Source organism: Stegodyphus dumicola, chromosome 4, assembly GCF_044657685.1.
Source record: "Stegodyphus dumicola isolate Sdum_Otavi_A_Nest chromosome 4, ASM4465768v1".
Lineage (NCBI taxonomy): Eukaryota > Metazoa > Arthropoda > Arachnida > Araneae > Eresidae > Stegodyphus > Stegodyphus dumicola.
This window is the reverse complement of record NC_140771.1, coordinates 175,706,535-175,730,416: the sequence shown is the minus strand read 5'-3', so window position 1 is coordinate 175,730,416 and position 23,882 is coordinate 175,706,535. Positions and strand designations below refer to the sequence as shown.

The 23,882-nt window shown below is 33.7% G+C and overlaps 1 protein-coding gene across 1 annotated transcript in view; it reads left to right on the top strand.

Annotated features, from left to right (window-relative positions):
• The first annotated feature begins 9,421 nt into the window (after window positions 1-9,421).
• LOC118191930 (uncharacterized) overlaps window positions 9,422-23,882 on the top strand; it is a 41,602-nt gene continuing 27,141 nt past the window's right edge. Inside the window, exons 1-2 of the mRNA XM_035362797.2 lie at window positions 9,422-9,589; window positions 12,695-12,784. Coding sequence (XP_035218688.1) covers window positions 9,526-9,589; window positions 12,695-12,784 — 154 coding nt within the window. The 5' untranslated portion in view covers window positions 9,422-9,525. The remainder of the gene's footprint in view (window positions 9,590-12,694; window positions 12,785-23,882) is intronic.

Sequence of the window (23,882 nt, the reverse complement as noted above, 5' to 3'; positions counted from 1 at the left end):
GTTGGGATCTATTACTTGAGAGCAAAAACCTTTCCCTTCCAAAAAAAAAAAAAAAAAAAAAAAAAAAAAACTTCCAAAACTGATAAGATACAATTTTTCCAAATTAGTGTTGGGATCTATTACTTGAGAGCAAAAACCTTTCCCTTCCAAAAAAAAAAAAAAACTTCCAAAACTGATAAGATACAATTTTTCCAAATTAGTGTTGGGATCTATTACTTGAGAGCAAAAACCTTTCCCTTCCAAAAAAAAAAAAAAAAAAAAAAAAAAGAGAGAGAGAGAGAGAGAAAGGGAAGAATTTGTAGCATTACAATTTCTCTCCAGAATTAACCATTTCTTATCATACTGCAATATCATTAAACCTGAGGTTTAATTTTTTTTTTTTTTTTTTTTTTTTTTGTGTGTGTGTGTGTGTGTATAAAATCCTACTTTTGGGTTGACGGAGGATGATAATAAAACAAATACTACACTAAGTCTTTTCTAAGCAATTTTTGTCTACATTCGGAGTGTATAAACGGACATGTGAATTTATAAACAAATACCAAGGATTATCTTTAGTATAATTTTCTATCCTTGCCTCTACTTGTCTTCATATTATAAGTTAAATTCAATATTAATTCTGACTTCAAGCTAAGCGAGTCATCTGTATTTACTCGTATTTTGGTACTTGCATATTAACGCAATTACCTTAGTAAAAGTCACCAAATTTTCACAATGACAACCATGAGGATGCCCATTCTTCAGGCAACCATATTCATAACATCCCTTCAGCCAAGTAACGTCGGTATTTTCGTGCATGTTCTTTTTTGTTGAATTTCAAATTCCAACGGTTTTTATAAAGAAATCATGATATTTTTGTCCTTAAACTTAGTCTTAAAATATGAGCTTGTAGAATTTGCCAGCGGTAAAATTTCTGTAAGAACACTGAATTCTGTTGAAAGTTTTCTAAAGACAACAACAAAGAAATGCGTTTCCTAGATATCCGCTGCGCCAAGGTCCCAACGAAACCCAATCTCCATAATTCTCTGATGTGTTTTTAAGCGTTTTTAGATCGCTGTGTTATTCAGGAAAAGAATGAAAAAAAAAAAAAAAAAAAAAAAAGGAAAATAAAAATCTGAAAGGTTTTAGATTTTAACTTACTTCAAAAATTACGTTTTCTAACATTTTGTGTGTTACCTCTATTTATTTAATATCATATTCTTCGCACTTAGTTCAACAGCAATATCAGTACAACGTTGCCATTGCTCGTTTTGAAATCCTAGAGTTTGTTAATCAAAAATTCGTTAAGTTTTAGAAAATAGGAAATCGATAATAAAACAAATTTCAAATTTGGGCTTTCTGATGCCCATATTCGCAGGAGGTTTACGTTATTCAAAATTTTATGATTCTAGGTACCATTGCTTTATCACAATGCGAGAAACATGCATACATTTATACAGATCCTTCATTATTTAATTTCTTTAAATATAATACAGGGCAATAATATTTGGTGGCAACAATTTGAAAAGTGAAGCAACGCTTGCAGTGAATGCAAAATGCCAAAACGAAATTAATAGTTATTCTGGGCAAATTGCCCATTTGGACTAATTAAAAAAAAAAGAATGCGAAGAACATAAACTTGCACTCGATAAGTAACTTCAATCTTTTTATCTGTAAGAAAATCTTTTACCTGTAAGAAAAATTTGAACAGAATATGTGAAAATAATTAGATAATTCTTCAGATGATATACTATATATATATACTATATATATATATATATATACTACTGATATATATATATATATTGCATTCTGAGTTATAAAATAAATGAGATGTAGCGCTCTTAAGTGAACCTAGCGCCAGAGTATCTCTACGATAAATAAATATAGTGAATTTTAGAAAGGGCATTTATTCTATTGTGGTTTATGCGCTTTCGACGAAATAGATTTAATTCAATAAGTTTAAATGAAATGCAGGAAAACAAATGCGTATAATTTAATATTCCGCAGAAGAAAGTCATGTGGTGTACACATCAGATATTTTAAATAGTATGTCAAAGACAGAAATGCTAATCTAAGATTTTTACTGTTGTCTTGGTTATCGTTAACTGTTTGAGTACTATTAATTGTTTGAGATGGTTGATTATCATTTCTGGTATCTGACTGAGCTGTACACTGTGATAGTGCGCTGAAACTATTCTGAGTAGAAATTAAATTAGGGGATGCTTTTTGTGGAACTTTGTAACTGAACAAGAAATTATGTCTGTTTATAGAACTAAAGAGAAAGTATTAGCACAAAAAACGAAGCAACTTAAACAACTTGCATTGAAAGAAATGTTTAATAAAGTAAACAAAAAAATTATAAGCGGTTTTTTTTTTTTTTTTTTTTTTTTTTGTAAAATTTGGTATCTTTTAGATCATAATTGCTCTTTATTTCATAAATTACGGTTTCATATTTTTAATTTTATAATTTCTGCATGCCATCTTACCAGATTTAAGTTGATGATCTGTAATCCGGAAAAACCGATAATCCGGAATCGGCGAAGTCTCGACGAGATCGGATTAAAGACTTTGTACTGTACATACCAAATATTAGCATATTAGCATGTATAGCTTTCCAATATACACTTGTGTTTATTTTAAATCACTGGGAAATATATGAGATTGCAGTTTTAAATTAATCCTGTTAATATTTGCAATACATTTCATCTAATAATTAATGTTTTGTGCTTTAATTTCATCATTGTATTAGAAAGAAGAATAATATTTGTTTCTCTATATATTATTCAAATGAATAATTAATGAATTTAAGATTCTGAACATTTTGTAATAAATGTGACAACTTGTATTATTATGTTGCATATCTGAAAGGAATCTGGTTCAAATATAAATTATTTACATAATCCTCGGATGGAAAAACTGTCATGTATATATTTAAACAAAAGTTCTACTGCAAGGTTTTTTTTTTTTTACTAGAACTTTTTACTAGAACTAGAACAGAAAGATTTTTATGAATGTGAAATGCCTCTAGAAAATCCAGTTCTCCGATGGAAGATGTTTTTTGAATAATTTTGGTGGCAGAAAAATTGAAAGTGTGATTTTCGGACCAACAATGTTGAGCAACAGAAGATTTCTGTGTTTCCTTTTTTCTAACATATGCCTCATGTTCCTTGACGCGAAATTTTAAGGCTCCCTTAGTTTGGCCAATGTAAATTAAACCACACTTGCAAGGAATCCTATAAATACTCCAGGAATTCATATCCGGAATGGGGTCCTTGAGTATGGAAATCAGAATTTTATTGATGGAAGAATAAACAACCCGAAAGTTAAATTTCTGCAAAATATGTGCAACTTTATAGCTAACTGATGGAAAGAAGGGAATTACAACAGAAATTTTATAATTTCCTAAAACAAGAGTGTGCCTTTTAGTGTGTTGAGATGAGAATTTTTTAACTGCTTGGTTAATAATGTTGGGTGAAAAGCCCCTGTCAATAGCTATTGCTTTTAAATAATTTAGTTCTTCATCAAGGGCTAGTTTGGAGGAGCAAACTTGAAGATCACGGAAAACATAGTTTGGTGGTCGTGTGTGCTTAATGCATGATATAATTAAAGAAAATAAGAGTAGACAATCTCCTGCTAGCGTCGCGTACACTTGTCCGACGAGAAGTCTGAGTGAGTAATGACGTCGCTTTGCTGCTCCGATTAAGAACTGGATTTTACACGTGGCGCCATCTCATGAATAGAAGTTGAAGTATCTATCGGAACGCCACAGTACTCCCCCCCCCCAAGTACCATCGGTACGTTATAAGTACTTTGGGTTAAATTTATCCTTTCTTCCAGATCTGGTAGTTTTAGGTTGCTCTTTAACGGGATGTAAGCTTTCTTCCGGGAGTGATGTTGATGAGGAAGTTGTTGGATCTTGCATTAGAAATGCTGGTTTGAGAGGATCGATTCCAATCACTGATTGTTTGCCATTGCAGATGATGGTGAAATGTTTCGGTGTTCGTTTGACAACTTTGAATGGACCATCATATGAAGGTGTTAAAGTTGGCTTAATTGCATCGTTGCGCACGAATACGTGCGAAGATGTCTCAAGCGCAGGATGTACAAAATAGCTTGGCTGGTTATGCGAAGATGCTGGGGTTGGCGAGATATTGCTCATGGTCTCACGTAAACGTTGAAGGAATGTTGGAGGGTCGATAACTGGAGTAGATTCTGGGTGAAAGAATTCACCTGGCAGACGGAGGGTTGCACCATATAACATTTCAGCACAAGTGCTACCAATGTCTTCTTTGAATGCTGTGCGAAGACCAAGCAAGACTAGGGGTAAGGCTTCTGTCCAGTGTGTGCTACTGTGGCACTTCAGACCTTGTTTGAGAGATCGGTGAAAGCGTTCCACCATGCCATTTCCAGATGGATGGTATGGTGTTGTGCGAATATGGCGAATGCCAAGAAGAGAGGTGAGGGATGCGAACAAGTGACATTGAAATTGTCGGCCTTGGTCAGTAGTGATGGTGGTAGGCATGCCAAATTTTGAAAGCCACTGGGAGATGAATGCTCGAGCTACAGTTTCAGCGGATATATTTTCAATAGAAATGGCTTCAGGCCATCTTGTGTACCGATCAATACAAGTGAGGAGGTAAGTGTAACCATTTGAAGGAGGCAATGGGCCAACCAAGTTTAAGTGTACATGATCAAAGCGTCTTGCTGGAAGGTTAAATTGTTGAATGGGACTGTGAGTGTGACGGGATACTTTACACCGTTGACATCTAATACATGAACGAGTCCATTCTGTGATGTCTTGATTCATCGCTGGCCAGACAAATCTGTCTGCGATCAGCTTTTTGGTGGCACGGATTCCAGGATGTGCCAAATTGTGCAAGGCATTAAACACTTCACGTCTAAAATTGACAGGAATATAGGGACGTATTCTATTGTTCTCTATGTCACAGTAAATTTTAAGCGTTGGATCAATGTGCAGCGGTTGTAACTGAAGGGAGGTTTGTGGATTTGAGATTAGGTTCTTGAGTTCCTCATCATGCAATTGAGCTTTTGCAATTTCAGAGAAATCTGGGGTAGTGAGGTTGATATTGTTTACCCGAGACAAGGCATCAGCGACACAATTATCAGTACCAGAGACATATCTGATATCTGTACTAAACTGGGCGATGAAATCCAGATGTCGAAGCTGACGAGGAGAACATGAGTCAGAGTTTTTTCTAAAAGCGAAGGTTAATGGTCGATGATCGGTGAAAATGATGAAGTCGTGTCCTTCCAAGTTGTGCCGAAAGTATTTAACAGCACAGTACACAGCAAGTAGCTCTCTGTCATATGTGCTGTATTTCCTTTCTGCAGTAGTGAGTTTTCTGGAAAACAATGCCATTGGGGAAAGTCCTTTAGTGGTATGGGCTTGAAGCACTGCTCCTATGGCCGTGTCAGATGCATCTACCATTATAGAGAGCTGATCACTAGGTGAGTGATAAGAAAGTGTGGCTGCATTTGCCAGATCGTGTTTGCATTGCACGAATGCTGCAGATGCAGATTCAGTCCAAGGGCAGCTCGTTGATCGTTTTTTTTTTTTTTTTTTGCTATTCTTCAGAAACTCATGTAGGCAGGCTTGTGTTTTTGCGGCATTTGGCAGAAAGCGTCGGTAGAAATTTAACATTGCTAGAAAACGCTTCAGTTCAGAGATGGTTTTGGGCTGAGGTAGGTCGTTAATTGCTTTGACTCTTTCCGGTAAAGGTTTAACTCCGTTCTGGGTGATAAGACATCCAAGAAAGGAAACTGAAGGTTGACCAAGTACACATTTGGATGGATTTAGTTTTAATCCATGATCTTTAAGGCGAGTGAAAATCTGACGCAGATGCTTAAAATGTTCTTCCGCATCTGTAGATGCAACCAGGATATCATCAAAATATGGGATGCAGAAATCGAGACCAGACAGTACTTGGTGTATGAAACGCTGAAATGTTTGGCCAGCATTGCGAAGGCCAAATGGCATATATAAGTACTCAAAGAGACCAAATGGTGTAGTCACTGCGGTCTTAGGCACATCTTCAGCATGCACTGGGATCTGATGATATGCTCTGGCAAGATCGAGGGTAGAAAATATGTTTGTTCCATGAAAAAGATGGGTACAGTCTTGGATATGTGGGACTGGATATCTGTCAGGGACTGTGATGGCATTAAGTCGACGATAATCTCCACAAGGCCGCCAGTCACCATTAGACTTTTTAACCATGTGAAGTGGACTGGCCCATGGACTTTTAGATGGGCGAATGGTTCCCTGTGCTAGCATGAATTCAAATTCTTTGCGAGCAGCTTTTAGCATCTCTGGAGAAAGACGACGAGGCTTGGAAAATACAGGTGGGCCATGTGTTTCAATGTGATGATACACTTCTGATTGATGAGTATGCTGCCCTGATTTGGATGGGTTTAAAATGTCAGGGAATTCTGCTAATAACCGATGAAACCGTGTGCTGCCCGATAAAACACTTATGTTGGTAGGTACGTTTGATATGTGAGAAGCTTGGCCCTGTGATGTCAGCTGAGTTGTAGCATCAATTAAGCAATTATTCTTGACATCCACTAGAAGATGGAAATGTGTCAAGAAGTCGACACCAATAATTGCTTGAGTTACATCCGCAATAATAAAAGGCCAGTTGAAAGTCGGGCGCAAGTTTAAATCAAGTGTCAATAGTTTGGTGCCGTAGGTTGCAATTTGGGTACCATTGGCTGCATACAGTACAAGTTTATTAAGTTGGTGAGCATTTGTTTTAGTTCTCAGGAGCACTGATATGTCAGCTCCAGTATCTACTAGAAAACATAACTGAGTTGAACGATCAGCCAGTACTATTCTGTCGATGTGGCGGACATTCTGTTGGCCAGCAGAAGACCGCCCATTTAGTTTCCCGCTTGTACAAAAGTGCATGGAGGGGCACACTTGCGAGCTTGAGAGCCAAAATGCATATGATAAAAACATATGCCACTTGTGGGTTCTTTGTACTGCGTTCGAGTATTATGACGAGATTGACTCCTGCTTCGGGCACGAAATTTATTACGTGGGCCCTGATTTGATCGATTGTATCTCCGTGACGCATGAAGACTTGTAGAGAGTTCAGATACTTTTTTGGCCAATTCAGCCACTTGTTGTTCGAGGGATGAACTGGAAGGTGCAGCATTAGCAGCACTGACATAAGCTAAAGTAACAAGTTCATTAATTTTGTCAGCCATTGCTGCTAAACAGGTTAGATCTTCATTGGAAGCAGCAAGAATTATTTGTATGTTATTAGGGAGACGCGAAAGCCATAGTGACTTCAACAAGTCGTCACTAAAATGGCTTCCTGCCAGATCACGCATTCGTGACAGCAAGTATGAAGGTCGCTGATCTCCAAGTTCAAGTCCTTGTAGTAAAGTACGTATTTTTGAAGATTCACTTTCTGAATAGATTTCAATGAGCCGCTGTTTCAGTTTGGAGTATTTATCACAATCAGGTGGTTTGAGAATTAAGTCATGCACTGAATTCAGAATATCAGACTCAATTGCTGCAACTACGTGGTTGAATTTTGTAGAATCCTCACTAATGCGAGCGATAGAAAATTGTGCTTCGATCTGAGCGAACCACAATGAAGGATTATTTTTCCAGAAAGGCGGTGGCTTCACCGCAACGCGTGTGATTTGTGGCTCTGGTGGAATATCGTCGGGCATACTGATAGATAATTTTCACTTTAATTAATAAACACTTATCAGCACAAATATTGTAGCATGAGGATACACTATTGATATTTTGCCACAACAATAAATATTTTAACCATGCATAAAAAATTTACGTAACGATACACACACAAATAAGACAGGGTCAGCAATTACACACACAAATAATATTTTACCGAAATGCATTTAAAAAGAAACCCTTATTTGAGAAAAAAAATGATGCGTTCATTTTGTATTGCGCACACACAAAATCACCACTTCACACTGCTAAGGCACTTTCGAAGGAAAAAGGAAATCACTCCTGTAGCACGTGGGAAAGAAATTCACTACTTTCGAACACTGAGGGAAGAATTTTGCCGTAGCACGTTGCAGAAAAATTACTGATGTAGCACATTTAGCGAAAATCACTATTGTATTACATTTGTCACAAAAGTTGAATGATCGAAGAATTATTGCACGACTGGCGAAGTCAGCGGAACGGAACAGATCACATTGATGATTTGCTGAAGCTCCTTGCGATGATATGCACGACTTTGAAAAAAAAAAACACAAGCAATATATATCAATACTTCTAGAAATAATTGAAGGGGTACGTTGTAGCATACGTTTAATGTCCATATTCGTTGTTATTTTTAGTCAGTTCTTCAGAATGCCTTAGATGCACGTGCATTAGGGTCGTTGAAAAACCATTGTCAGTAGCGTGCTCAGTCAAAAGGTCACCACTTTTGGTGGTCGTGTGTGCTTAATGCATGATATAATTAAAGAAAATAAGAGTAGACAATCTCCTATAACAAAAGAATATATTAAGTACTAAATTACAATTTAAATTACATTGCAGAGATCAACACAGAGCTCGGAACACAGTTCGTGCTAGCGTCGCGTACACTTGTCCGACGAGAAGTCTGAGTGAGTAATGACGTCGCTTTGCTGCTCCGATTAAGAACTGGATTTTACACGTGGCGCCATCTCATGAATAGAAGTTGAAGTATCTGTCGGAACGCCACAATAGGAATAAAATGAGGCTAACTTTTGTTTAGTCGGATGACATGATTTAAAGTGTGGTGGAAGGCAAATCGATGAAGGTTTACGGTAAACCGTAGTTTTGGCAAACCGATGAAAGTTTACGGTAAACTGTACCGATGAAGGTTTACGGTAAACTGTACCGATGAAGGTTTACGGTAAACCGTAGTACTGGTAGTATCTAAGTTAAACAAACAGGAAATGTTATTTGCTATATGGGAAACGCATAATAAAGTTGAAACTTAATAAACATAGATGAAGTAAATTATATGTCAAGAAAATATATTCTTGCAATGAGGACTTGAAAATTATTTGCCAAGTTTAAATGCGCTAATACTAGAATAATGAAAATGTATTGAGAGTAATAACCACGGTGTCTAGACTAGGGCCCGTAGTCTTAAATCAGCGAGAGGTTAAAATATTCTATTAAACATTCTTAAAATAATAATAATAAAAGCAGAAAATGTGAGGGTTTTAATAAAAATGATTTTGAAGTATGCTGAAAAACTTATTTGAAATTATTTAGGCATTTAAAGAAAGTTTATTATAATAAGCATAATTCATTGTTCTAATAACGTGACTGTAAATTAATTAAATTAAAAATTTCAGTGGAAAATGTTTTATGTATAAAATAACACAAGTGTTAAAAATATATATATATATCATTTCAACTTAACTCATTGTATTTCTCTGTAAGAGAAAGCACTTTTACTTACTCTCAAAAAGCACAAAACAGTGCAATGTGTTTATGTAGAGTGAGATATTTGAAGTATACAATGAATTAAAGATTCTAAAAGTTTAATTATTAATTTTGAAATGGCTTTTGTATGCAGGCTAAATCGGAACCTTTTCTGTAACTTTTATAGAATACAATATACTGGTGTGTAAATTGTTTAGAAATTTTTTTGTTGCTATGTAAACATTTTTCGTAATCTAACTTTTTAGGAAATCTGACAGAAAAAATCGTTAGAATATTTTTCAGCTCCAGAGAGAGGAAATTACGTTTTTAAATGAAGATCCCAATTTTTTTCATGAATTTTCTTAGAATATCCTTTCATTACCAATTTCCTTTACAAATACTGCTGAAAATTTTCGAGATATATGTTGCACACGGAGCTTGATGTAACTTTCATAATAATTTTACGAGCCTTTGTTTATGTTTGTAATTTAATTTTAATTGCATTTAAAATAAATTACAGAAACAAGTAAACTATGTGCATGCTGAGAGGTTCCAGCTACAGTGAGTATAGAAAGTACTCGTATAGTAGGTGTTATAATCTAAAATTGCTTCGTTGATAAACTTTGTTGATAAGCTTAAATTTCACAATAAGAAGTTAAATATTAATGAAATATACTTTAATATTTCCATGTGAAATTTCCATGAAAATAAATGCATGTATAAAAAAGATTATTATAAAACAAACACAATCCATCATCTTGTGGTGTAAAAAGTATTCATACATTATACATAATGTTGAATATTTTCATACATATAAAAATTAATACTGAGCTAGATGTGGACTTCCATTCTTGTTTAAGAGCAGTTATTTAGTCATTTTTGCTACAAACGTGCCTGGATATAACATTTTTATCAAGAGTTTCCCATAAAGTCTCAATGGGATTGAAGTTGGGTGATAGAGGAGAAAATTTCATAAACTTTGAGATGTTACATAATATCCAGAACCATGTATTTAAGGCTGTATTTTTGGGGTCATTATCATGTATAATAACATATTCGCTGTTCAAACCCATTTTTATTGCACTAGACCGTAAATTATTTTGGTACTTTTCCGTTTCACCTGCGCAAATCTCGCCAAGCAGACTTTGTTGGCGACAACATATAATATACACATAAAAAATTTTAACAAATGTTAGTTCTAAGAATTTTTTATTTTGAAGGCTAACTTTTGTTTAATTTTTAATATAGTTTAAAATTTTGTAAAAAGCCAATAAATAAAGACAATAAATTTGTGAAAAGACATTAATTTAAGAATTTACTATACTATCATGGTTCAACATCCTGATTCGCCGATTCGTATCACGTGACCCCAAGTGATCGCATCCCACGTAAACTACTTTACAAAAATATAATTCTCTCAGTAATTATCTACATTAATTTCAAGTTAAATCTTAATTTGGGATACAAGTTTAAATGAAAGAATTATTTCAATTCGTACAAATAGCTTAATCAGATATTATGTAAAACCGCAGTGCTTTACTTCGCTAGTGCATTCTCATTAGAATTGATGAATTTAACCCTTAATTTTGCCTTTTCTATATTTTCGCCTTCGTGTGAGGGGTGTGATTACATCCTAATTGACTAAATTACCGCGCATGGTCTTAGGGCATAAAATTTAATTTTCTTTGTGAATATTCTATGTAATTGTATGCCAGTATTGAAAGAAACAATCAATCTGGTAAGAAATGGCTGCGACTTGTTTTGAAAATGAGGCGTTAAAGGTTACCAGCGAAGATATTCCGTTTGGCATCAGTTGTATCATTATTGGTGACTTTATCATTTGCGCCGGCAAAACGGAAAAGTCCCTTATTTTTAAAAAGATCAATCTATAGCAGATGATTCATAATGCCATTAACGATGACTACATTACCTATCCTGAAAGCACTCATGTTTTACTGTTGGCAGCAAATTCCTTGGATGTATTTCTGTATTGCATTTTCTCCATCCCATTTGCTTTCTCTCCAATCCAAAAATATTGAATTTCCAGAACTCTGGGCTTTCATTCGTATATTTTTTGCTCAAGGATAATCCTAACTTCAAGGATAATTCTTCTGACTCAAAAAAATTTCATCTTGCAACATAGCCATGGAAGCCTTGTTTAGTGTATTCATTTTGAAAAGCTTAGGAACACTTGTTTTCAGATCTTTCTTCAATGAACGTGCCAGAAATCGTCTGTTAATGGACGTAAATAGATATGGATGTCCTGAATAAGCACTATTTTGCAATGTTCTAGAGGTAATAAACATTTGAATAATCGATTGCACAGTTGAACATCAGCTGCTGACTAAAACTGAAATTTCATTGTACAATTTACTGCCCTTATGAAAGCTTTTAAGGTTTATTTTCTTTTGGAAACAGTTGCTTCTTTACCTTTATGACCCATATTAAAATTTTAAGTTTCTTATCACATTTAAAGTTACACTTGTTCATTCTGTATATCCTGCTAAATAAATGATGTCAGTTATCAATGAACTGAACTGATTAAGTTAGAAAATGCTAACAAAATTTTGCATTTGTTTGAATGTACGATTATTTTTTACATGCCAATAAATCCGAAATTTTTAGTTTCCCATATATTTGAAAGCTAATTCAGTATTTCTTCTGTATTTTTTTTCATTCATATTTGGTAAACATTTTTTAGTAAAGGCATATTTATGGGTACCTCTTGGCGAAAATTGGCGGTACATAGATACCAAGTTTGTGCAGTTCTTTGACTAGGCATTGCGCACTCCCTTGATTTTATCCATGAACATGTTGACCTATTTTCACTTGAAGAAAGTCAGAGAATTGCACAAACTTGCCCTTGCAAACTCCCTTTGTCCATGTACACATGAATATATTTTCACTTAAAAAGTCAAAGGAGCACCCAGTTCTAAGGAAAAGTATATTTACAGAACATTCAGTTAGAATGTTCATGTTGTTTCATTTATGGTAAAAACAGCAGTCAGGTTACCATAAATGAAACAACAACTTGGCAATAAATGAAAGTGCGATAATACAAGAAGTACCCTTCAGTCTACTCTAACCCATTTTTTTTTTATTAAATATTGTCTTTTGAAGAAATTTCACTAGAATTAGCATGCCAAGACAGTTTCTTACACAAAACCACTTTTGTACAAATAATTTCTAAACTCACTGTAATGGTATAATGTATAATTTGATAAGTGTTTGTGATCATTTTTTAAACTTATTTATGACTTATCGTAGAATATTTTTTCTAACATCCAAGTATTTTACTTTTTATAGCAAGAAGAACCATATTATCTGAAGCTTATTTGTGTGAAGATGCATGGCAGAAAAGATTGGAAGATCCATTGTTAAAAAACATAAATTTAGGTATATCCAATTTCCTTTATTCTGCTTGTATCTTATTTTCCCAAATATTAGAGCACTTTTAACATGTACATTGCACAAAAAAAAGGGGGGAGGGTATCTGAAATGTTTAAGATTTTAAATTACGTTCAAAGGGGTGTTTTTTTAACATTTTGTGTGTTACAATTATTTATTACATATCACGTTCTTTGCACTTAAACCATAAAATCAGTTCAACAGCATTATCGCAAATTAATTTTTAAATGAGTATATCTTTAGATACAGAGTCTCGCGAGCTGGAGATAAAAATGTTTTTTTTTCGTATGGTGTTGTCATTGCTTGCTTTGAAATCGTTTAGTTTTTTAATCAAAAATTTGTTTAAGTGTTACAAAATATGAAATTGATAATAAATCAAATTTCAGATTCAAATTAGGGCTTCCACATGCCCATATTCTATGGAAGATTAAGTTATTCAAATTTTGATGGCTCTAGGTACCATTGTTTTATCACAATGCAAGAAATAGACATACATTTTTGCAGATTTTTCATTATTTAATTTCTTTAAGTATAACACAGGGTGATAATGCTTTGTGGGAACAGTTTGAAAAGTGATTCACCGTTTGTAGTGAATCGACACAAAATTGCGAAACATAAACAATAGTCCTTCAGGGACAAAGCTCCTATTTAGTAAAAAATAAAAAAAAAAGGGGGGGGGAACAGTTCTATATCTCTTTTACTGGGCTGATTGACGAAAATTCAAACTGTGTTTTCCATGTATAGAAAGCGTGACTTGGGATATGTATTAGATTTATATACAGCATTGTTCTAATTAAAGTATTTTGACACAAAATTGAACTTTTTCTGATATAACATACCAATTTTTTTTCCTTATTTCAATTCTACAACTCAAATTATGCCTATATATTAAATTTTGTAACTTTTGGTGAGAAATTTAGAGAAATTTTAAAAAATATTTTGGCAAATTTTTTTTTTCAGTTTGTTGCAAGAATAATTTATTTGGCGAACTACTTAATTTATAGCAACCTATTTTCCTTGTGCACAAGCAGGAAAAATGTCATCATTCATGCTTTCAAACAATTTTAACAGTGTATACCACATTTTCGTTATTATCTCTTATAATAAATATGCCAAATTTCAAAATGCGCCAAAATGTAAAATCACGCATATCTTAGGAAATTTTGGATAAAAAACTCTAATTTTTTGCAGGTATGCTTAGAAATACATCTTCTTTAAGATGATGGCAAAAATGTATAGGTTATAATTCAAATTTTTTTCAAAAAATTTATAAAAATTGTTTAAAAATACAAATTAAAAAAATAAATTATAAAAAAGAATGGCGAATTTTGTTTGGAAGGAACCTAAGTTTCGAATACTGGAAGAAGGAATGAAGTAAGTTTACTAAAAAGAGAGACAATAATAAATATATATCAAATTCAATTAACATTGAGGAACTAAAATTTTGACAGGTAATTTTTTAAAAACTACTTGTGCAATTTTGACAAAACTTGCAGTTTGGCATAATTTAGTCGTAGAATCGAAATATGGAAAACAATTTTCATGTCATTTTAGGAAAGGTCTGATTTTGGTGTCAAAATACGTATATTAGAACAATGTATATATAAATCTAATACATATCCTAAGTCACGTTTTGGATACATGGAAAACACAAATTAAATTTTATCAATCGGCCCAGTAAAAGGGGAGATATAGAATTGTCTCCCCCCTTTTTTGTGCAGTGTACATATTTAAAAATTTTATGGCAACAATTACAATTGAATTACAATTTCCTATGCCCTTTAAACCTACTATCCATCAAGGAAATGGTGTTATCCATAATAAAATTAAAGACGATAACTTCGAATTTTTTGATTGGGCAATTTAAATTATAGTTGGACGATTCTTCATCATTGATTTGTTTTACTCTTCAGCATCTTATAGCAGGTAGTTAGTTCATTTTCTATAATTATATCACAACCCAGCTTTTCTAGTTTATTACTGCAATCTGTTGCAAATAACTTTGATGTGTTAAATATTAAATCGAAGTTTCTAGAAATGGCTTTTAAAGAGCTTGCAGCCTCCCTAACCATATGATATGCTAGGATCTAATCCTTTAGTCTGCAAATATTTTGTTACTGGCTCAGTGTACTGAAATTCAAATATATGTGAGCAGACAAAGTCATTCTAAAAGTGATATTTTATACAGGATTGATTTTGCCATTTTTCATATCTGTGCATTTTGTATATCGTTGGAAGATATACTTTTGAGTAAACGTATTAATTCTATGTACACTGTTCAAAAAAAAAAAAAAAAAAAAAAAAAAAAAAAAAAAAAATAAATAAATAAAATAAAAAAAAATGGGACAGTGCTATTTCTCACATTCTACTTGGCCGATTGACAAAATTCAAATTGCGTTCTTCATGTCTCAAAAGCGTGACTTAGGATATATATTAGATTTATATATAGCACTACTCTAACATAGGTATTTTGACACAAAATTGAACTTTTTCTGAAATAACACACCAATTTTTTTACATATTTCGATTCTACAACTCAAATTACGCCTAAATATGAAATTTTGTAAAATTTGGAGCGAAATTTACGAAGAAATTCACAAATTTATGTTGGCACTTTTTTTTCAGTTTGCGCCAAGATTGGCAAACTTCTTAATATATGGCAACCTAGTTTTCTTTCCCGTGAGAGGGAAAAAAGTCACCATCGTTCCTTTTTTCCAAATAATATTCTTTATATTATATTTTTAATTGTAACTTATTATTTTAAGTAATTTTTTCTTTTTCGAATTTCATTTTAATTGTTTAAGTTGCATGTTTTTTTCGAATAACTGTTTTAAAAATTTCTATATACCTATTCGAACTGCGTAAATAAAGGTGCAGCGTTTATTTTTTTTTCAAATAGTTTTCTTTATATATATTTTTGTCATAATTATTATTTTAGGTAATTTTCAAATTTTTAGACTTTTATTTTGATTGTTTGTGTTGCATTGTCTCTTCAGATAATTGTTTTAAAATTTTCTATTTATTCCTTCGAACTTAGCATTTTAAATATATTTATTAATATAAATTTTCCAGAATTTGATTTTATTTATTTGAATTGCGTTTCTTTCGGAAGAATACTTTGTAACCCAGACTACGATGCGTTTGAAAACTGCATATATTAAAAGAGAAAATACAGTAAAGCACAATTAACATGCCTTTCAGAAATATATATAAACAAGAGACTGCCCCCTTCCCAAGGATAACACTGCCCCCTTCCCAAGGACTGCACGTCCCGGGCAGTACAATCCCTGGACAGGAAGCTAAACTTACAACTGTGGCATAAACATTACATTACAATATCAAACAACATGAACAATAAATGCAATAACTAACTTAAACAAATCAAATGCTAAATGCACACTTAAAAACAAAAAGGACCATGGTCTTATACTATTTACAATTATTTACATTACGTACTATGGCCATAGTAATGAGCTAACCTGTCGTAATGAACGGCGTTAGGTTTAGAGTTCGAAGACTTACGAATCCGAACCACGATGTCATTCAGCCTTTTTAGGACTGTGTACGGGTTATCCCAAAGTGACTGTAATTTTGGACAAAGTCCTTTCCGTCGAGTCGGATTCCACAACCACACCTTGTCTCCTTCGTGGAATTGATGTTCAGTAGCTCTTGTGTCGTAGCGGGTCTTCATCTTCTCCGTCGCCAAGTTGACTCGCTCTCGTGCAAAGTTGTGCATCACTTCAAACTGGGCCTGGAGATCTTGAATATATTCCTCAGACGATGAAGGAGCATCCGGAGGGTGACCAAACAATAGATCACAAGGCAGACAAAGGTCACGACCGAAGAGCATCTGTGATTTGAACTCACTTCTTCCTCGCTCTCCTCGACACTATCATCGTCACACACACCCTCTCCATCTCGTTGGTACCACTCGTCGAAAGCCTCACAGACGGCCGAGAGCGTTGCGTTCATGCATGCCTGGTTAGCGACCATCTCACTTACGGTCTTCTGCAACGCGTGCCCCGTCGCATGTTCCACGGCTAACTCCTCACGCGATGTTGCCTCAACCCGCGCCTGCCCCTCTCGCACTTCCGCCGTCAATGTGGTACACACACTCTCGAGCTGCTCACCAAGCAACCCTTGCTCAGATAAAATCGCTTGCCCAGTCTTGCTCATGTGTCGCAACTCACGCAAACCCGTGTCCACATTCGTGCCCAATTCCTCAGCCAAACTGATCACACGATGGAACAACCCAAAATCAGAATCAACCATATGGGCAATTTCTGTTGCAATCATCTCTTGCCGCTGCCCAGCTGTTTCGTCAATCGCTCGGATCAACGTACGCACGCTTTCGTCACTCCCACTCTGTATCAATCGTAATGCACTTTCGCACTGCAACTCATCGAGTGTGGATGACATTAAGTTGCGCAACGCATCAGTAATAACATCCATACGTAACATGCGTCCATTCACAACAACACGTCCATGTCGGCTAACTCCACTTTCAACACACGCTGGACGCTGTCGGCCATTATTAATTAACACATCAAGAGTACAGTCGTTCGGAATATCTGACACAACAAAAACCGCGAAACGAAGTGGAATCCCAAGGTGAATTTTTAATTTTTAATTAACGAAGTGGAATCCCAAGGTGAATTTTAAATTGTTTTTATACATATATATTACCATTTCAATATTATACATATATATTACCATTTCATATATTTTATATTTATTTCATAACCGACATTTTAACTTAGGATGACTTGCATACACTGCTTTAAACAGTTTTATCATTGTGCCCATTGCTTTACAAAATTTTATTCTACATTTGGTTTCTCAAAATGTTATTCAAATGTTATTAGTCAAATATTTTATTTTTGAAATCGCAAGAATCAAATATCATAAGACTAAAAGGTTTTAAATTAAAAAAAAAATACTAATACTAAATTTTACGCAAAAATTTATTTTTTCTTCTCTTTTTCTTCAGGCATTCTACTTTATTCTTGCTCTTTTTCTTTAGGCATTCTGCAAGTATATTAAAAAGCATCCAACTTTTCGAAATATCTTGATATTTCTGACAATCATTTTATATAAAGTTATCACCTTCCATTTCATAAAGGCCCACAAATGGCCGAGCGGTAAAGTCACTGAACACTGGTAGTTCACTCCGGGGTTCGAATCCCGGTAAACGGGCTGGTTGCATGGGCGTTTTCGTGGATTTTCTCACATGTACCGTGTATGACAGCTGGTTTCCCTTAGAGAGTTCTTCACGAAGTATTTCGTCAGAGCCTTTACCAGTCTTTAGAGGCTAAACATTTTGAAGGTATGAGATGAAAGGAAAGACTGGTTTCATCAAGAGGTTTTGGTTTATTTAATTATGACAAAGCACACTAGGGCTATCTGCCTAAGGGGAGGGATGCCTTCGTGGAGGACTTTCTAAGGGAACCTGGCTCGCATACACGTTACACATAGGGAAAACCACAAAAATGCCCATGCAGACAGCCTGTTCGCGGGATTCGAACCTCGGACCGAACTACCAGCGTTCTGCGACTTTACCGCTCGGCCGCTGTTTCAACAAGAGGGAACACAAGAAAATTAAGATTTTTCGATTGCTAGACTTCCATAAATTTTGCATTCTTGTCAATTTTTTAAAATATCAATTACATGAATTGCGTTTCAGCTGAAGACAGTTTTTCATTTTCTGGTCATTTTAACTATAAATAAAGTTTAAAGCGAAGTCCAAAGGATAAATATTTTAATTAAAAGATTTTTGATAAATAACAAAGAAATAAAACAGTCCAGCAGGGTTTATTCTGTACCACTGCGTGACTTGATTCTTAATTCAGCTGAAACAATCTAAATCATATTAAAGATCATGTTTTTTATACAATCTATAATGCGAGAGAAAAATTAGCTTCTTAAAACATGCTTTCTAAGAGGATTAATATAAAAGATTATATTTATATATATATTTTTAAAGCTAAGACTTGAACCAAACTGTCAAACTTTTAAAGTTTAATTTACATGGTGGTTTTAATTAAAGTTTCAATTTGAAATAATCATAAAAAGAAAACTAACGGACCAAATGTTATCAAACTTGGAAATCGTGTAAAGGAGGTTATGGGAATTTATTTTCCGCAGAAAAATAAAGAGTTAAAAAACTCACCACCAGGGAAAAAATGGTGCTGTATACAATTTTGTTAAATGAAATAAGACACGAAAACATCTGTATAAAATGTGTTTAATATTTTCCGAAACATGTTACAAAGCAGGTTCAATGTAGCGTCCAGCATTTTCCGAAAGGTAGTTAAATCCTGTTGCTGCATTCTCAATAGCAGCTCTTAGCATATCAGGAGGAATGTTATGGACATGTCAGTGTATCACATTTTTCATTTCTGCCAAATTGTTTAGATTATCACCATAAACAGTGCTTTTGAGATAACCCCATAGCCAAAAGTCACAGAGGTTGAGGTCTGGTGGGAAGAGGGGAAGTGTTGGCCTATAAGACATTCATTCGTGAAATGTTGCCTAAGTAATTGTGCGACACACATCAGGTGGGGCCCAGCCCTGCATAAAAATCGTAGTATCTAAAATGCCACATTACTGCAGTTCATGTATCACAAAACATTTTAACATTGACTCTAAGTGAGCTGCAATCACAGTGGTCCAGCTGTCGACTGCTCTTCAGAGAATGGTTCAGTTATAAAACTAGCTGTCATTCAACACTAAACGGTGTGGAATGACTGCTATGCAATTGAACGCAGTATGAGAATGCAATGGAACTAGATAGACAACATGAGGGATTTCTTTGGCCCAAATAGATTAAAAGCGTTTTGAATCAGTATCTTCATGTTTTAGTGCCGAATTCAGGTTTCAAAAATTACACATTAGCGATCTGTAAGAAAACGATTTCCAGATTGTACGCACTTGTGCGAGTGATTTGCGATCGCACATTTTCTAATCGCTAATTCGTGGTTTCACGTTTTAATTCACGGACAAATTTATCACTTACACGAATGTCGTACTTGACTTTTATCGAATTTAATGCTTTTAAATGGTAATTTGCCTGCTTCAAGGTTTCTTAAGGGTATACAACATATTAAACCCGTGTAGCAAAAGGTTAAGTTAGATTCCGACCCATATTTCGTTTAACAATATTGCATACAGCGCCATTCCCCCCTCGGTGGTGAGGTTTCGAACTTCCTTTATTTCGCAGAAAATAAATTCCCATGACCTCCTTTACACGTTTACTAAGTTTGATAACATTTGATCCAGTAGTTTTCCTTTTATGAACATTTCAATGTGGAACATTAATTATAACCATTCTGTATATTATTAAATTTTAATTTGTAGCTATACGTTATATGTATACCATCCGTAAATTTTTTGCTTTTATGGAAAAATAAAGAATCGAAGAAAATATACTTAGGATAATGGACCAAAACTGAAAAAACTTCCTTTCATTCCGAAAATAAAATATTGAAACTTTGACCTTGAATTAATTTTGTTATAGAAATATTTAATTTGACTTATCTTCTAAGTCCTTGTTCCGACAACAAGTCCGTCAAAAATTCCAAATTACTTAAGCTGAAGTAAAAGATTTAGTATATATTCACTGTATGTTAATAAAGTAAACAGAGTGTAATAAAAATAGATTATAAAATTTACGCTGATGCAACTTTATGTCTGACTGCACAACATGTAATGGAAGAGAAGGCTTGTAGAGATCTGTTTTTGACATGCCTCTAAAAGTAGATGTCATACTCCTTTTGTCTCTTCAATGTCAAAAAACTTTCCTTTGAGAGGCAACTTTAGTGTTTTGGAAAGAAAAAAATCACAAGAAGTCAAATTTGAAGAACATGCAGGACGATTGAGTACACATACTTATTTTCAAAACACAAGCGGTTCTCCGACTGGTTATTGAATAATGAAAAGATGCATTGTCATGCAATACAAAACATTTGGAATACGTTTTCAGTCAGAAAACATAAGATTAAAAGTCATCTGTTTAAATCACAGACATTTACAAGTCAACTACTTGGGCAATTGCAGAATCGTTTTGATCCTGAGCTTGTAAGGCAAACCTAATATCACTGGATTTAAACACTTCTTTAATCTTCTGAGAACGTTCCTTCTTTAGCTCATATTCCAAGAATATTAAGTGAATACAATTTTTGCAAAAGAAATTGAATATTCATTTGCACTTCGGCTTGGTAGTTTACTAACGAGTTAACAAAACTTAAATTCTGCTTTTTGTGTCTAAAAATACAACAATATTTTAAATATTTACAAATAAAATATTAAATTGGAGATTTAATTGGAGCCTCACCAGTTGCCTAGCATTTGAAGATTGTTAAATACTAATTGTTTGTTGCGAAGTCTAACCCAGGCTGCATGGTTGATTTTCGTAGTTTCCTAGGTTCTCTTTACAAAGGTTCTCTATGAAAGCATCTTAATCAAATAGCTCCCATGTTCTTTCTATGTTCAAATAACCAACTAACCTAGTTTAAGCGCGATTTCCAAGTGAAGTTACTAGCAAAACCCGAATACTCATTAAAAATCATGTAGCTTGCCAATCGGGAGTAACATGAAAGATACGGCGCCAATAATTAAATTGCTGTTTCTAAACTTAGATGGTCATTCCTTAATTAAATAGCCCACCAGCAGCCGAGTGCCAGTGTTCAGCCCACCAGTAGATGCTGAACACTGGTAGTTCGGTCCGAGGTTCGAATCCTGCAAACAGGCTGGTCGCATGTGTGTTTTTGTGGTTTTCCCCATGTGTGACGTGTATACGAGCCAGTTTCCCTTAGAAAGTCCTCCACGAAAGCATCCCTCCCTTTAGATAGGCCTCGTGTGCTTTGCCATAATTAAATAATCCAATCCAATCCTTAATTAAATATAATTGATTTGTAACTTCTACTAGAACTGACAGTAAAAATTGAAGTGCAAATAAATAATATTGTGTGCAATCTTGATTAATATAAAATTAAAAATATTTGCATTCAGACAAAGTTTTTTGAAATATTTGCAATTACTTTATAAGAAGGATTTATTAATAACCGTAATAATTACTTATTATATTACTGATGATTAGGATTCAGTTCTTGACAATTACATTCTAAATTAGAATTTTAAGAATATAATGAAAATACGCTATGCACAAAAATACATTTTAGGATAAAAAATGTGTTGATTTTTTATGTTTTAAAACTTCTTAAATTCATTTAATAAACATCGTATCATCGTTGTTAATTGAATTCAGAATGTTGAGTGTCATTTATATAATTATTCTTACTTGTCCACAGAATCTGCTGACTTATCCAGCCATTAAGTAGCTGCAGATCATTTCTACATAACCATTGAACTTCCATTAATTCAGTCTCTAGAGGGTTGTATGTTTATATCATAATTTCACTTTTATAAAAATGATTATTCTCAATCTTATATTTCTATAAAAATATACTGTGCTTTAAAAATATAGATGATAGTATCAGCTGCTCTTTCAGCCACTTCAAAAGCAACAGTTTGTTTAGAAATAAATTATGCAGTTAATGTCATAAAATTCAAATAAACATCAAACGAAAATTCTCAGTTTTAGACAATTTGTTTTAAGTGAAGTAAAGTAGCACACGATAAAACGCCGAAGGTAAAAATTTACTCTTACAAAAATTTACTCTTATTTAAAAAAAAAAAAAAAAAAAAAAAAAAAAGTTAAAAATTTCAATAATATCATCTATAATTAAAAAAAAATAGCTTTTCATATAGTATTAGTAAATATTTATTACGCATCATTGAGGGAAAAAATGTCATATAATTAATTCTCCTTAAAACTTTACTTGAAATTTAAGGTTAAAAATAGCTGTGGCAATTCACTGTAACGAAAGTCCATAGACCACATTTGGCGTTATTATCGCTCAAAAAAAAGGTGCCAAATTTCAAAACGCGAAATTATGTAAATTCATGTATATCTTAGAAAATTTTGAATAAAAAAGTCTAATTTTATGCAGATATGCTTAAAAATACACCTACTTTAAGATGATGGTAAAAATTTTATAGGTTATAATTCAAAATTTTTTCCGAAAAATCTATAGAAATTATTTAAAAATAGAAATTGAAAAAATAAAATGCAAAAAATGGGTAAATTTTATTTGGAATGAACTAAAATTTCGAAATGTGAGAGAAAAAAATGAAAAAAGTTTAATAAAAAAAGAGATATTAATAAATATTTGCCAAATTCAATTAACATTGATGAGCTAAAATTTTGAGAGCTAATATTTTAAAAACTATTCATATGATTTTTACAAAACTTGGTATTCTGGCATAATTTGAGTCGTAGAATCGAAATATGTAAAAAAATTGGTATGTTATTTCAGAAAAAGTCCGATTTTGCGTCAAAATACCTATGTTAGAATAGTGCTATATATAAATCTAATATATATCCTAAGTCGCGCTTCCGAGACATGAAAAACGCAGTTTGAATTTTGTCAATCGGCACAGTAGAACGGGAGATATAGCACTGTCCCATTTTTTTTTTTTTTTAAGCAGTGTACATTCCCTCACACGCAAAGCTTTCTTGCCGAGTCAGCTTTGTTGATTTGATCATTCATGTCTCTTGATCGGCCCGGCTCGCTCCGGCTCACCAGGCACCTACCCAGCTGCCCTATCTACCACTGATTGTGGCTAGAATAATGATGTATTCTTAATGGAGAAGGTATACTGGTAGAAGATAATTATTGAAAACAGTTTAGTTGAAATATTTTACTTATTCTTATATTAATTAATCCACAAGCAAGGGATCAATGAGTATTTATTAATAAAGTAAGATGTTTAATTTTGAAGCTAACATTTTTTAAGTTTGCAAAGCTGTCAATTCAATCTGCAATGCTGTGTTAAAACAGGGGTTAGAGTAGATTGAAGGTTGCCCCTTGTATTATCGCAAAATTGTTGTTACATTTATGGCCAAGTTGTTGTTTCATTTATGGTAACCCAAGTAGTTTAATGTTATGGAAACCCTATTATGACGTAATCAGTTACTTGATTGCGGTAAATTTTGAATTATGGGAAAAGATTTGTAAGGGCTTGT